We start from the raw sequence: 15204 nt of genomic DNA on the forward strand, positions 1-15204 counted from the left end.
TTTGTGGTTTCCATGACAATTCATCCTCAATCAGAACACCACGAAAGCAGGTTGTACAAGCATGATCAACAGGTGTATTATCAATATGGATCCCTATATAATCTGTATTGTATTTTATTTGGACCAAATAATAAAATATGTATTTATTTCAGTGACAATTTGTTAATTTTAAACCACTGAGATATTACATAGTTCATCATTAACAACATTAATAAGGTAATTGACATTTTTGTGAGTATTACACACTTGTATCATCAGCAAATCATATCTGGGAGAGCACTTTGGATGCATTGGGCAAATCATTTATATAAATCTGAAATAATAGTGGTCCATGAATTGATCCCTGAGGCACACCACACTTATTCCTTTGAAAGTCACATATTGCTTTCTATCCTTTAAATAGCTGGAGAACCAAAGCAGAGATTGTTCAGTCACACCCATAGTTTCAAGTTTTTGTAATACAATATGATGATCAACAGTATCAAATGCTATTGAGAGATCCCAAAAAATACCTAATGTATGATCTTTGCGTTAATTTGCCTTATGTATTTTGTCAATTTAAGTAAATAACAGCCAGTAATGTAGTAAGATTTTCTGAAGCCAGACTGATGTTTGTATAACAAACTTTCCTTGTTAAGATATTTCATTAATCTGTTATATGCAAGCTTCTCTAACATGTTTGAGATAGCCAGCAAAATTGAATTTGGTCTGTAATTTGTTAAGTTTGCTGGATCATCAGCTTTATATATTGGAACAATTTAGGCAATTTTCAGTTAATAGGGCACAATGGCCTTAGCAAATTATAGATTTAGCAAATTATAGATTCCCGGCTGCGACACAGCGCGGGATCTACTCGGATCTGTAGTGACTCCTCTAGCACTTAGACCGCTGCGCCACTCGGGAGGCCCCCTGGTTGTTTTAATAATTTGATTTAGTTTGTTTCTATATGTTTTGAATCTCACATGGTTGTATGGAATAGGGTTTGAAAGATACTTTTTGTATAATTTGTTCTTAAAAGAAAGGGATTTAATAATGCTGTTGGTCAGCCAGGGTTGTCTTATTTTAGGCTGTACTTTAGTGATTTAAATTTTTTCAGGGAAAGCAAGATTGTAAGATCTGGATATTTCATTCAAAAACTGGATGCGTGCTGAGGATCATCAGCCTCTTAAAGTCTCATTCCAAGAAACTTGCTGTATTAGATTCTTAAAATGATTGATTGTATGCTGGTTGACTATCCTATAGCTTTGTTGATTGATGCCATTAACCTGTCTCCTCACTAATGTCGATGACATTAGAAATATGGGAAGATGATCAAAAATATCCATGCAAAGGATACCAGAAAATAATTCCTTATCAAAAACATTTTGTAAATATGTTATCAATCAAGGTTGCTGAGTTTTCTGTAATTCTAGTTGGTTTACAAATTACAGGATAAAAATAATGTGAATACATATAAACTCAGTAAAAAAAGAAACGTCCTCTCACTGTCAACTGGGTTTATTTTCAGCAAACTTAACATGTGTACATATTTGTATGAACATAACAAGATTCAACAACTGAGACATAAACTGAACAAGTTCCACAGACATGTGACTAACAGAAATTGAATAATGTGTCCCTGAACAAAGGGGGGGTCAAAATCAAAAGTAACAGTCAGTATCTGGTGTGGCCACCAGCTGCATTAAGTACTGCAGTGCATCTCCTCCTCATGGACTGCACCAGATTTGCCAGTTCTTGCTGTGAGATGTCACCCCACTCTTCCAGCAAGGCACCTGCAAGTTCACATACATTTCTGGGGGGAATGGCCCTAGCCCTCACCCTCCGATCCAACAGGTCCCAAACGTGCTCAATGGGATTGAGATCCGGGCTCTTCGCTGGCCATGGCAGAACACTGACATTCCTGTCTTGCAGGAAATCACGCACAGAACGAGCAGTATGGCTGGTGGCATTGTCATGCTGGAGGGTCATGTCAGGATGAGCCTGCAGGAAGGGTACCACATGAGGGAGGAGGATGTCTTCCCTGTAACACACAGCATTGAGATTGCCTGCAATGACAACAAGCTTAGTCCGATGATGCTGTGACACACCACCCCAGACCATGACGGACCCTCCACCTCCAAATCGATCCCACTCCAGAGTACAGGCCTCGGTGTAACGCTCATTCCTTCGACGATAAACGCGAAACCGACCATCACCCCTGGTGAGACACAACCGCGACTCGTCAGTGAAGAGCACTTTTTGCCAGTCCTGTCTGGTCCAGCGACGGTGGGTTTGTGCCGGTGATGTCTATTGCGGACAGTCAGCACTGATGGAGAGATTGTGTGTTCCTGGTGTAACTCGGGCAGTTGTTGTTGCCATCCTGTACCTGTCCCGCAGGTGTGATGTTCGGATGTACCGATCCTGTGCAGGTGTTGTTACACGTGGTCTGCCGCTGCGACGACTATCAGCTGTCCGTCCTGTCTCCCTGTAGCACTGTGTTAGGCATCTCACAGTACGGACATTGCAATTTGAGCAGGGACCCTGGGCATCTTTCTTTTGGAATTTTTCAGAGTCAGTAGAAAGGCCTCTTTAGTGTCCTAAGTTTTCATAACTGTGACCTTAATTGCCTACCGTCTGTAAGCTGTTAGTGTCTTAACGACTGTTCCACAGGTGCATGTTCATTAATTGTTTATGGTTCATTGAACAAGCATGGGAAACAGTGTTTAAACCCTTTACAATGAAGATCTGTGAAGTTATTTGGATTTTTATGAATTATCTTTGAAAGACAGGGTCCTGAAAAAGGGACGTTTCTTTTTTTGCTGAGTTTACTTTAGTAAGATCACATTTGGCACAGTGAATGTTCCTGAGTGGCCGAGTTACAGTTTTGACTTAAATCTACTTGAAAATCTATGGCAAGACCTGAAAATGGTTGTCTAGCAATGATCAACAACCGATTTTGACAGAGCTTGAAGAATTTTGACAAGAATAATGGGCAAATGTTGCACAATCCAGATGTGGAATTGCTCTTAGACTTACCCAGAAAGACTCACAGCTGTAATCGCTGCCAAATGTGCTTCTACAAAGCATTGACTCAGGGGTGTGAATACTTATGTAAATTAGATATTTCTGTATTTAATTTTCAATAAATTAGCAAAAATGTATAAAAGTGTGTTTTCACCTGGTGCAACCTGTTTCCATTGGTGTCCACATCACCAACAAACTATCATGGTCCAAACACACCAAGACAGTCGTGAAGAGGGCACGACAAAGCCTATTCCCCCTCAGGAGACTGAAAAGATTTGGCATGGGTCCTCAGATCCTCAAAAAGTTCTACAGCTGCACCATCGAGAGCATCCTGACTGGTTGCATCATCGCCTGGTATGGCAACTGCTCGGCCTCCGACCGCAAGGCACTACAGAGGGTAGTGCGTACAGCCCAGTACATCACTGGGGCGAAGCTTCCTGCCATCCAGGACCTCTATACCAGGCGGTGTCAGAGGAAGCCCTAAAAATTGTCAAAGACTCCAGCCACCCAAGTCATAGACTGTTCTCTCTGCTACCGCACGGCAAGCTTAACAGCTTCTACCCCCAAGCCATAAGACTCCTGAACAGCTAATCATGGCTACCTGGACTATTTGCATTGCCCCCCCCCTCTTTTAAGCTGCTGCTACTCTGTTTCTTATCTATGCATAGTCACTTTAACTCTACCCATATGTACATATTACCTCGACTAACCGGTGCCCCCGCACATTGACTCTGTACCGGTATCCCCTGTATATAGCCTCCCTACTGTTATTTTACTGCTGCTCTTTAATTATTTGCTCTTTTTATTTTTAACTTTTTTTTACTTAACACTTTATTTTTTATTTTCTTCAAACTGCATTGTTGGTTAAGGGCTTGTAAGTAAGCATTTCACTGTAATGTCTACACCTGTTGTATTCGGCGCATGTGGCAAATAAAATGTGATTTGATCATCCTTGAGATGTTTCTATAACTTGATTGGAGTCCACCTGTGGTAAATACAATTGATTGGACATGATTTGGAAAGGCACACACCTGTCTATATAAGGTCCCAGAGTTGACAGTGTATGTCTGAGCAAAAACCAAGCCATGAGGTCGAAGGAATTGTCCGTAGAGCTCTGAGACAGGATTGTGTCGAGGCACAGATCTGGGGAAGGGTACCAAAATATTTCTGCAGCATTGAAGATCCCCAAGAACACAGTGGCCTCCATCATTCTTAAATGGAAGAAGTTTGGAACCACCAAGACTCTTCCTAGAGCTGGTCGCCAGGTCAAACTGAGCAATCGGGGGAGAAGGGCCTTGGTCAGGGAGGTGACCAAGAACCCGATGGTCACTCTGACAGAACTCCAGAGTTCCTCTGTGAAGAAGGGAGAACCTTCCAGAAGGACAACCATCTCTGCAGCACTCCACCAATGAGGCCTTTATGGTAGAATGGCCAGACGGAAGCCACTCCTCAGTAAAAGGCACATGACAGCCTGCTTGGATCTGCAGAGAAGAATGGGAGAAACTCCCCAAATACAGGTGTGCCAAACTTGTAGCGTCATACCCAAGAAGACTTGAGGCTGTAATCGCTGCCAAAAGTACTGAGTGAAGGGTCTGAATAGTTATGCAAATGTTATATTTCAGTTTTTTATTTTTTATAAATTTGCAAACATTTCAAAAACATATTTTTGCTTTGTCATTATGGGGTATTGTGTGTAGATTGATGAGGGGAAAAAACGATTTAATAAATTTTAGAATAAGACTAACGTAACAAAGTGGAAAAAGTCAAGGGGTCTGAATACTTTCCAAATGCACTGTATGTATCTATCTCTATCGAGCCAGTATCCCTGCACATTGTAAATATGGTACTGGAACTGACTGACCCTGTATATAGTATGCTTACGTTCCCGTGCTCTTCTTATTTTTATTTCTCTTGTGTTTTTGTTCTACCTTTTTATGTTCTTTTTATTATAACATTGTTATTGATTACTGCATTGTTGGTTTTAGAGCTTGCGAGAAAGGCATTTCACTGTACTTGTGCACGTGACATTAAAACTTGAAAGTTTAATTTACAGGACCACTTCGCTCTATCGCCTAGCTCAGAATGATCCCCATAGCAGCGGCAGCAGAATTTGTCAGCTCCATCAGAGAGTGAGAGGAGAGAGTAGGTAAAGGGCAATTTCACAGTAATGGAATTATGCGGAGACTCAGATTTTTCACTTTAAAACGTGTACCAAACAAAAACCATGTATTTCAAAGTTGAACAAACCATAGAACTTTGCACAAGGACTACTTTTAACAATTTCCACTGAATTTTACATAAACACATTTATAGGAAGAATAGTGCAGATAGAAAGTTTGGTAACAGAATAAAACTGAGGGAGATTTTACCATAATTCTGTTACCAAACTTAGCATCTACACCGTTTTTCCAGTAAATTATTTTACATTTAATTTTACTGTGTAAATTGTTCAAAGTAGTCATTGTGCATAGAGTTGTATGGTTTGTTAAATCTTGAAATCAATCGTTTTTGTTTGGCATACATTTTAAAGTGAAAGGTCAGTCTCAGCGTAATTCCGTTAGCGTGGAATTGCCCTAATGTAAATCTGCATGCTGCTGGCAGTCTGCCAGCGTCTCAAATAAAAGAGCACTTTGAACTGCTTCCCAGTTTGGAGGAGGAGAGGAGCTGTCAGGCCTGCTTAATGTTGGCAGTTTGTCATTGGCAAGCCTTTCCCAGAATTCATCTGTCTGGCACGCTAAAAATTAACCCCTACGCTTGCAAAATTTTCCATATAGAGCAAGAGAGAGGGACATAGAGAGACACAGAGAGGGAGAGAGAGATCAGCACAGTTGGTGTATGAGCGGCTCAGTGTATGCATGAGGGGCTGTGGGGATAGCACAGGATCCGTTCAGGAAGGAGGGAGGCAGGTGGGAACTACTAGCCTCCTCTGCTTTGTGTAAAGCTATGTATTTGGTCGTTTAAGTCTTCTGAGGCAGAATTTGCAGATGTTTTAATTGTTGCGATGTTGAGTTCTGCGTGTGATATTTATAGTACAGAACTGCCACTTACATGGATGGATGTACATTATTGGTTTGTTAGGCTAGTTGATGTGACATTGTTTTGTAATAAGCTTATGTTTTAATTGTATCCATACAGTGGGGGAAAAAAGTATTCAGTCAGCCACCAATTGTGCAAGTTCTCCCACTTAAAAAGATGAGGCCTGTAATTTTCATCATAGGTACACGTCAACTATGACAGACAAAATGAGAAAAGAAAATCCAGAAAATCACATTGTAGGATTTGTAATGAATTTATTTGCAAATTATGGTGGAAAATAAGTATTTGGTCAATAACAAAAGTTTCTCAATACTTTGTTATATACCCTTTGTTGGCAATGACACAGGTCAAACGTTTTCTGTAAGTCTTCACAAGGTTTTCACACACTGTTGCTGGTATTTTGGCCCATTCCTCCATGCAGATCTCCTCTAGAGCAGTGATGTTTTGGGGCTGTCGCTGGGCAACACAGACTTTCAACTCCCTCCAAAGATTTTCTATGGGGTTGAGATCTGGAGACTGGCTAGGCCACTCCAGGACCTTGAAATTCTTCTTACGAAGCCACTCCTTCGTTGCCCGGGCAGTGTGTTTGGGATCATTGTCATGCTGAAAGACCCAGCCACGTTTCATCTTCAATGCCCTTGCTGATGGAAGGAGGTTTTCACTCAAAATCTCACGATACATGGCCCCATTCATTCTTTCCTTTACACGGATCAGTCGTCCTGGTCCCTTTGCAAAAAAACAGCCCCAAAGCATGATGTTTCCACCCCCATGCTTCACAGTAGGTATGGTGTTCTTTGGATGCAACTCAGCATTCTTTGTCCTCCAAACACGACGAGTTGAGTTTTTACCAAAAAGTTATATTTTGGTTTCATCTGACCATATGACATTCTCCCAATCCTCTTCTGGATCATCCAAATGCACTCTAGCTTCAGACGGGCCTGGACATGTACTGGCTTAAGCAGGGGGACATGTCTGGCACTGCAGGATTTGAGTCCCTGGCGGCGTAGTGTGTTACTGATGGTAGGCTTTGTCACTTTGGTCCCAGCTCTCTGCAGGTCATTCACTAGGTCCCCCCGTGTGGTTCTGGGATTTTTGCTCACCGTTCTTGTGATCATTTTGACCCCACGGGGTGAGATCTTGCGTGGAGCCCCAGATCGAGGGAGATTATCAGTGGTCTTGTATGTCTTCCATTTCCTAATAATTGCTCCCACAGTTGATTTCTTCAAACCAAGCTGCTTACCTATTGCAGATTCAGTCTTCCCAGCCTGGTGCAGGTCTACAATTTTGTTTCTGGTGTCCTTTGACAGCTCTTTGGTCTTGGCCATAGTGGAGTTTGGAGTGTGACTGTTTGAGGTTGTGGACAGGTGTCTTTTATACTGATAACAAGTTCAAAAAGGTGCCATTAATACAGGTAAAGAGTGGAGGACAGAGGAGCCTCTTAAAGAAGTTGTTACAGGTCTGTGAGAGCCAGAAATATTGCTTGTTTGTAGGTGACCAAATACTTATTTTCCACCATAATTTGCAAATAAATTCATTAAAAATCCTACAATGTGATTTTCTGGATTTTTTTTCCTCAATTTGTCTGTCATAGTTGACGTGTACCTATGATGAAAATTACAGGCCTCTCTCATCTTTTTAAGTGGGAGAACTTGCACAATTGGTGGCTGACTAAATACTTTTTTCCCCCCACTGTATGTGTAAAAGCCTAACGGAGAAGGCACTGTTTTGCTATATGCTTTTAGGATCATTCAGAACATTTATTACTTTGAGATTGGGCTCCACACTCAAATCAAGCAAAACTATTGGTGTTGGAATTGTATTGAGCCTCGCCTTGGCATGCAGGCCCAGTGTTGGAATAAATGGCACAAACACCCTTTTTTCTTCCCCGGCCCACACCTTTTTCTGCTCTATTCTGTTGACTGATGATGGCTGCTCTTTCATTTGGCTGTCCATCACAATCCCTGGTGCACAAATAGAGTGAGAGTTGTCCACATAACAACCTTGGCTGCTGGTGGTAGTCATTCAGCCTGCTGTGTCTGGCACAGACGCTGAATAAAAACCGGACTCCATCTTCTCTTCTGGTCCTTTTGTGACATTTCTAGCTTCCCCTGCCACTGGCAGGGCTATAAAACAAAATCATGGTTTCCTGATTATTTATATGGGGTAAAGCCAAGGAAAATGTGGTTATTTTTTGAGGTGCGTTTATTTCATTTGGTCACACTTTGCATGATGCATACTTCATATTCTGTCACCTCAGAGACATCAGTGTTTGTAATTAAAGCGAGTCTGTAATGTATCAAAACAGTATTCGCAACTACACACATGTGCGCCGTTGTTCAAACAGTACCCATGTAGCCTAACAGCATGGCACACTTTTGGTGCAGTGAAAGCAACATTGTTTTGGAAAAGCAGCGGCGTGGTGCTGACTCTTTCTTGGCCAAGGCCATACTTGGTCCCTTCTTGGCTGGATGGAGGGACCACACCACCACGATAGAGTACAGTGCCAGGCCAGCGGTATGTGGAGACTGCAATAAAATACTTCCCTTCCTCCCTCCCTCTGCTGCCTTACCTTGTTTTTCTTCCCTCGCTCTCCTTCTCTCCCAGTTGTATAACAGGGGAACATTTATTCTCTGCCTGCCGACTGGGTGTTGTTAATCAGGAAGGGAGACTGGGGAAAAGGGGAAGGAAGGGGGCGGATGGAGGGTGTGCAGAGCAGGCTACTCTTGTCTTTGCAGTAGGTAAACAATGAAAATGTAGGGAAACTAGCTCGTGTTCAACTAGCCCAGTGTTATTATTACAGAGGATCTTGCAGAGGAATCGACACCCTATTTATTTTAGCCATCGCACTGTGCTTATTTTTTCTGTTGGAGAATAGATTAACGGTTATTGTAATCACAAATGTCTATTGCAATGAATATGTTGCCAAATTAAATCAGATGATCAACCTATTTTGATCAGAAATTAACTAGATAAAGGTATATTAAAGGCTTTTGCTCCATTACATAACGGTAGACTACAGCCAGGCGTTTTCCTTTTAACCAGGTTTTTTGCTCGATACAAAGAGTGGTTTTAGTAAGAGAATGTTTTTTTTTTTTGCTGCTCCTGCATTGCGAAAAACAAACACAACGCATAACAAATTGAATTGTTTCATAATCATAAATTGCTTTATCCTATTGAAGGTTTCGTTTTGCTGACATAAGCAAAAGTAGCCTCTTTGAAACAGAATACATGTGTATTTAATAATAGTGAATGGTATATTAATGACATCTAATATAATATTGACACATAATTTTCCAGTAGTAAAATACATTCAAATGCCAGTGTTGTAGAAACCCATATTCTGCTTTATGTAATTTGGTCAGCATCGTGCGTTCGTGTTGCTAGCTCCCAGTCCATTCAGAAGATTAGGAGGGAGTGGTTTGAGCTTTGCGTGTTAGGAAAGCAAGGAAAGCAACAAGTGGCATGTATTTTTTTTAAATGAACTGCGGAACGTGGTGCTTACGTCACTGCTCCAGCCAGGTGGCATTCCAAACTGGGGAGAGGAGACGTGGAGGCACAATCAAAATTCCAAATCACAAACCAAGTCAGGATGTGAGACGCGCGTAAAGCACATTTCAGTCCTACAACCGATCACTGCTCGTTACTGGCATCAGAAGAGGAGTAGGAAAAGAAGAGGGTTCCTTTTTTGGGGCAAATTCACGGACTGAAAAGAAGAATTGCAAACAATTAATCTGGGGGGAAAAGGACCAGGCCAAGGGACATTCAACATGTCTTCTGCACACGTATCTTTATCTCGGAGACAGTCATGTTACCTGTGCGATTTACCCCGTATGCCGTGGGCTATGATTTGGGATTTTACGGAGGCAGTGTGCAGGGGTTGTGTGAATTATGAAGGTGCAGATCGGATCGAGTTTGTTATCGAAACTGCACGCCACCTCAAACGTGCTCATGGTTTCCAAGAGGGGAGATCCCCCGGTCCACCACCGCCGCCCACAGTCAAAACCCAGGCTGCAATATCAGCCAAGGAGACAGTGCAAATCAACCATGTGGACGGACCATCTAAACAACAACAGTCAGGAATGGACCGCTACTCTCTGAACGCAGAGAGACCTCGCTTTGACTACTCCAGTATTGGCGCCCATGCCAGCAGACTTCCCAATGGAATGAGCGGTCCAAATGGGTTCCCAAAACCGGACGATGGTCCCCCAGAATTGAACCGACAGAGCCCGAACTCCCGTCGGAGCCATGGTCTCGTTGCGGTCCCAGGACAAATGAATGTCCCACCCAACCTTCTCCCACAGACCATGTTGAATGGACCCTCCTCGGCAACAGCCATTGCCTCGCATAGCCTGTCCAGCCGCCCCCCTCCATCCATTGTGGGACCCTCTTTGTCCATGTCAGAACAAGGTAAACGACCAGGTTCTGTGTCAAGCACTGACCAAGAGAGAGATCTGAAAGAGAAACAGCGTAATGCGGAGGCTTTGGCTGAGCTCAGTGAAAGTTTAAGAAACAGAAACGAAGACTGGGCAAACAAGCCCAAAATAGTAAGGGACACTTTGCTTACTCTTTCCAACAGCTCCCCATTTGATGTGAGATTTAAAAAGGATCATTCACTCGTGGGCAGGGTGTTTGCTTTCGATGCAGTGTCAAAGCCTGGAATGGACTATGAATTGAAAATATTTATCGAGTACCCAAGTGGATCTGGTAATGTATTTTCCAGCGCATCGGGGGTGGCCAAACAAATGTATCAGGACTGCATGAAGGACTTTGGCAGAGGGCTCTCCTCGGGTTTTAAATATTTGGAGTATGAGAAAAAGCATGGTTCTGGGGACTGGCGACTCCTGGGTGATTTGTTGCCCGAGTCGGTCCGATTCTTTAAAGAGGGGCTGGGTGTTGAAATGTTGCCACAGCCCTACATCGATGCCAGCTACCCATTGCTGCCCACTGCTTTGGTCAACATCCCTCGTGCCCTGCCATCTGCGAGTGCACCGAGGACTGGCGTGCGTAAGCGTAAAGCCTCCCCAGAACCTGACTCTGCAGAGAGCGCGCTGAAACTATCTGAACAAGAACAACAGAGGCAGCAGTGGATGGCCAGCCAGAGCGAGGCGTTAAAACTGACGATGGCATCCGGATCATTCGGTGCCTCACACGGGGCACCCCCGCCGCTCGGCCCTGGCCATTCTGTTCACTCAAGTCGCGCTACGCCCCCTGAATCAACGCCCCAGAATGGACAGTCTCCAATGGCCGCGCTCATGTCTGTCGCGGACACGTTGGGAAATGCGCACTCTCCGAAGGACAACAACTCCGTTCACTCCACCACATCCACCAGGCATAACAGCAGCAGCCCGGTCTCGCCCGCCTCTGTTTCGGGGCAGAGGCGTTTGGCTTCCCGTAACGGAGAGCTCAATCTATCCGGGGGTCCCTCCCAGTCCAATGCGCATTCTGGCATGGATCAGGTCCACGCGCAAAACATTCCAGATTCGCCCATGGCAAACAACGGACCTCTGTGTTGTACCATTTGCCACGAACGTTTAGAGGATACCCATTTCGTTCAGTGTCCGTCAGTTCCCAACCATAAATTCTGTTTCCCTTGTTCTCGAGAGAGCATCAAAGCGCAGGGAGCAACTGGCGAGGTGTATTGTCCTAGCGGAGAAAAGTGCCCCCTGGTAGGTTCTAATGTGCCTTGGGCGTTCATGCAAGGTGAGATAGCAACAATATTAGCTGGGGACGTTAAGGTAAAAAAGGAGAGGGACCCATAGATGTGTCTTATGGCCTCTCATAGAAACGTGCATTTTAGTCCAATATATACAGTATACACATGTGAATACTCAAAACGTACAAAAATAGTTGATGTAGAGAGACGTCCCCCCTTCTCATATTTCTGTCTTTGAAGCAACGGAACAGTACAGTATGTGATGTCACCTAATTCTATGGAGGGTGTTTTGACGGGTATTAGTGTTGTATTTGGATGGCAGTGACGAGTCAAAGCACTTTCACTTTGTAATCACTGCTGCCGTTTTTTCCCGTTGAACTCATGCACTCATTTATAAAAAGGCCAGTTTAAACTCCCAATGTAAAATGAAACTACTCATAGTAAATATCCAATAACAGGTTAGATTTTTTGAAAATGTGCCCTAACTCCTATATTGGGTACAAATCATTCTGGGGACTTTTTTTCGTTTATTTAATATTTTCATTTTCGATGTTTTCTTTACAGCAAATATCTCTTCTTCTTGTGATGGAAAATATTTTACTACGTGTTATTCATTTCTCTTCCCGTTCGCTTTGATGATGCACGGATGCTTAAAAAGGTAGAGCAAAAAGCTGTACATTAACGTAAACTGTTTGTTTATACATTTCTGTAGTAACAGAAGACTTGTAACGTGCCTTGGAGCTGAGTAAATTGTAATAAATTCCATTGATATTAACCCTTGGTGAAATGTCAGTTTATTTAACAAGTTTAGACTGTTACAATAGCTGGGTCACTGAGGTATAACAAATATATATATTTTTTGTCCATGTATATTGCTCAACCATAGCATTATAACAATTTACAATGTTATCCAACATAAGATATGCTGTAATTGGAGATGACAACCTTGACATTAAGATCTGGTTCAAAAGTCATTTATTTCATATTCAAATGTGTTTTATTACACACACACACACACCTTACTGCAAAGCCAAATTAACGTTGGACTCAAATGTATAGAGATCAGATGGTGCCATGCGTATTCATCATCCCCTCTTTCAATATGTCAAAGTAACATTACCTTACATTCTAGTCATTCAGCAAACTCGTTAATCCAGAGCTATTTTAAATGCATGTGAATCAGTGTTTGTTTCCCATTTCTACTGTATCTGTCTGTTGGTTAGGCTGCTTTAGTTGCATCTATCTGATTGGCAAATTGTTTACTTGCATTGGATGGGCCCCCAATTTGAACAGCTGTGCTTCTCAACAAGACAACAAAAAGAGTCCTCAACAAGTTGGCATTGGAATGTCAAGTTGCTCTCCTCTCCTCCTTGTGCTTATAACAGTCAGCTCTTATGGCATGCTTCTCACTGAGGACGGCTCATCTTGCTGATGATTATAGGATTGGTGCATGTTCAAGCAGTACTACGATTTCTCCATGTTTATGCTGTGGGTGTGTGTGTCTGTGTGAAAATGCTTGCACATGCCTGAGTATACCTCCTCGTTTACAATGCAGCAGGCAGGCTGGTCATGTGACACAGTTCCTCACTGTCCCATTGGCCAGTGAAAGAAAAAAAAAATATATATATAGAGAGAGAGAGCACAGTTGATGCATGCCTGTTATGTAGCTGCGAGTCAAGCCTAATCGTCTAGCTCTGCTCTGGGTTACTGAGACAAATGGTCATATGTACACACTGACACACGGTCTGCAGCAGGCAGGCAGCATGGTTTCCAGTGCCACATGGCTCAGATAACCCCATAAATACCAACCAGGCTCAACTGGAGCCTTCAATATGTGAGCTTGAGGAAGAGACCGAGACAATGGCTACTATGTATGTCCTGGAAACATGACACAAACCAGTATTATTTTCCCAAGAGCAACAGCAGATGTACATTTAAAGGCTTACTGGTAATAGAGAAGAGGAGCTTTGAGATGCCCATTGATAAGTATTTGACTGGCGCTATGAAAGCAGCTGCCCAGATGTATCCCAGGCCTAAACAGCCTAAACGTTGGGCTGACATTGTCTGTGTTTTAGATGGGGTCTCTGATTGTTGGAGGTGGCATTCGTTGTTCAGTATCATGGGCCATCCCTGCTCCTAGGTGGGTTATGAGATGGTTCTTTTATGTTCTATAGAGAGAGGTGAGAATGACTTTTCCTCAGAGACTCCTGTCTTCTAAGCATAGCTCCAACTGCCATAGGTATTTATAGATACTCTGTATCCTGGTTTCTGTCCCTGTTTCAAAGTAGGGTTTTTACTGCCTGGGGAATACTACTATATGGTCAAAATAATTGGTTGAACGCCAGAGGAAGACAGGGTTGGTAAAATGTTGAGTTTCTGACATTTTGTTCACACAAATTGGCTCATCAGTTCAAACTGCAATAGGGAAAGCAGCTGTCTGAGTGAGTAAGCGACAACCCCACACTCCCCCCGCCCTTTCTTCAAGTGTGATTTATAAACAAATGTCACAATCTCACACTCATTTTGTCACTCAATCTTTTCTCCCGGATGGTATTGTCTGACTATAGTATATGCAAAACGATATCTCTATTTACCAACATGCACATACCCCCAAAACAAACAGGCTTATAGAAACCGTACGCTAGGATTGAGGCGTTGAATTGTAGCTACCCATCTAATGGTGCATTGCAGTGCTTCGTCTCCGATGGTCTATCTATCCCAGGTGCTGTGAGGCAACAAAGCACCTGGTTTGGGACGTAGCATGTCTCTATTGTCATGCTAAAACAGAACAGCACTTCAATGGTTAAGGTGCCCTTGGCTGTCTCAACACTCATTTGGGTTTCAGGTTGCAGTGTGCATGCTAAGGAGAGATCAGGGAGGGCTCTCTCTCCCTCTCTTTCTCAACCTGTTTAGAATTCACCAGACTCCTCAACCATTACATTCAAACGCAGCCTCACACACACACACGTCTCACCACCACTGCCTTCATTCTGGCTGTAACACAACTCTGTCTTCTTTTCTCTCTATTAGACCTCTTAATTACCTGAGGTAACGAACTAAATGCTAGATTGTGTATAGAATAGCTGATATGTTGCATGAAATCAAGGAATCCGTTTAGTTGATAAACACATTCTATAAGTCAGGGGTAGGCAACTAGATTCAGCCGCGGGACAATTTTTTATAATAATTTGTACACTGCAAATTGACCACAACTAAACCCAAAAAGAGACTGTTATTTTCAAATACAATAATTTCATACCTTAATTACATTGAGACACGATCACATTTGTTACTTGGGAACAGATTTCCTAAATTAAGCACTTTTTTTGCTGAATTCATGGTGATTTTACAGTATTTTTTGACCAAAAAATAAAATCCTAAAAACTTTGGGAAGGCCAAATAAAATAACTCGCCTGTGGCCGACCCAATGCTATAGGTTGTCTGTTGAAAAGATGTGTAAGGAAAAAGGACCACATTTTCTTAATGCATTTTTATTAGTGTTTTGTATATAC

At 42.7% G+C, this 15204-nt stretch overlaps 1 protein-coding gene and 1 pseudogene across 2 annotated transcripts in view; both read left to right on the forward strand.

Annotated features, from left to right (window-relative positions):
• The window catches only part of LOC311102977 (protein TALPID3-like), a 120246-nt pseudogene that overhangs the window by 15451 nt on the left and 89591 nt on the right, over positions 1–15204 (forward strand). The window lies entirely within an intron of this gene.
• LOC311102718 (putative E3 ubiquitin-protein ligase IRF2BPL) lies at positions 9807–12459 on the forward strand (the record flags this gene model as incomplete). The annotated part of the gene is made up of 1 exon (XM_084144091.1): positions 9807–12459. The coding sequence occupies one exon, from the start codon at positions 9807–9809 to the stop codon at positions 11796–11798; it is 1992 nt and encodes a 663-aa protein (XP_084000217.1). The 3' UTR covers positions 11799–12459.

Source organism: Coregonus lavaretus (genome assembly GCF_964263955.1).
Source record: "Coregonus lavaretus genome assembly, chromosome: 27".
Classification (NCBI taxonomy): Eukaryota; Metazoa; Chordata; class Actinopteri; order Salmoniformes; family Salmonidae; genus Coregonus; species Coregonus lavaretus.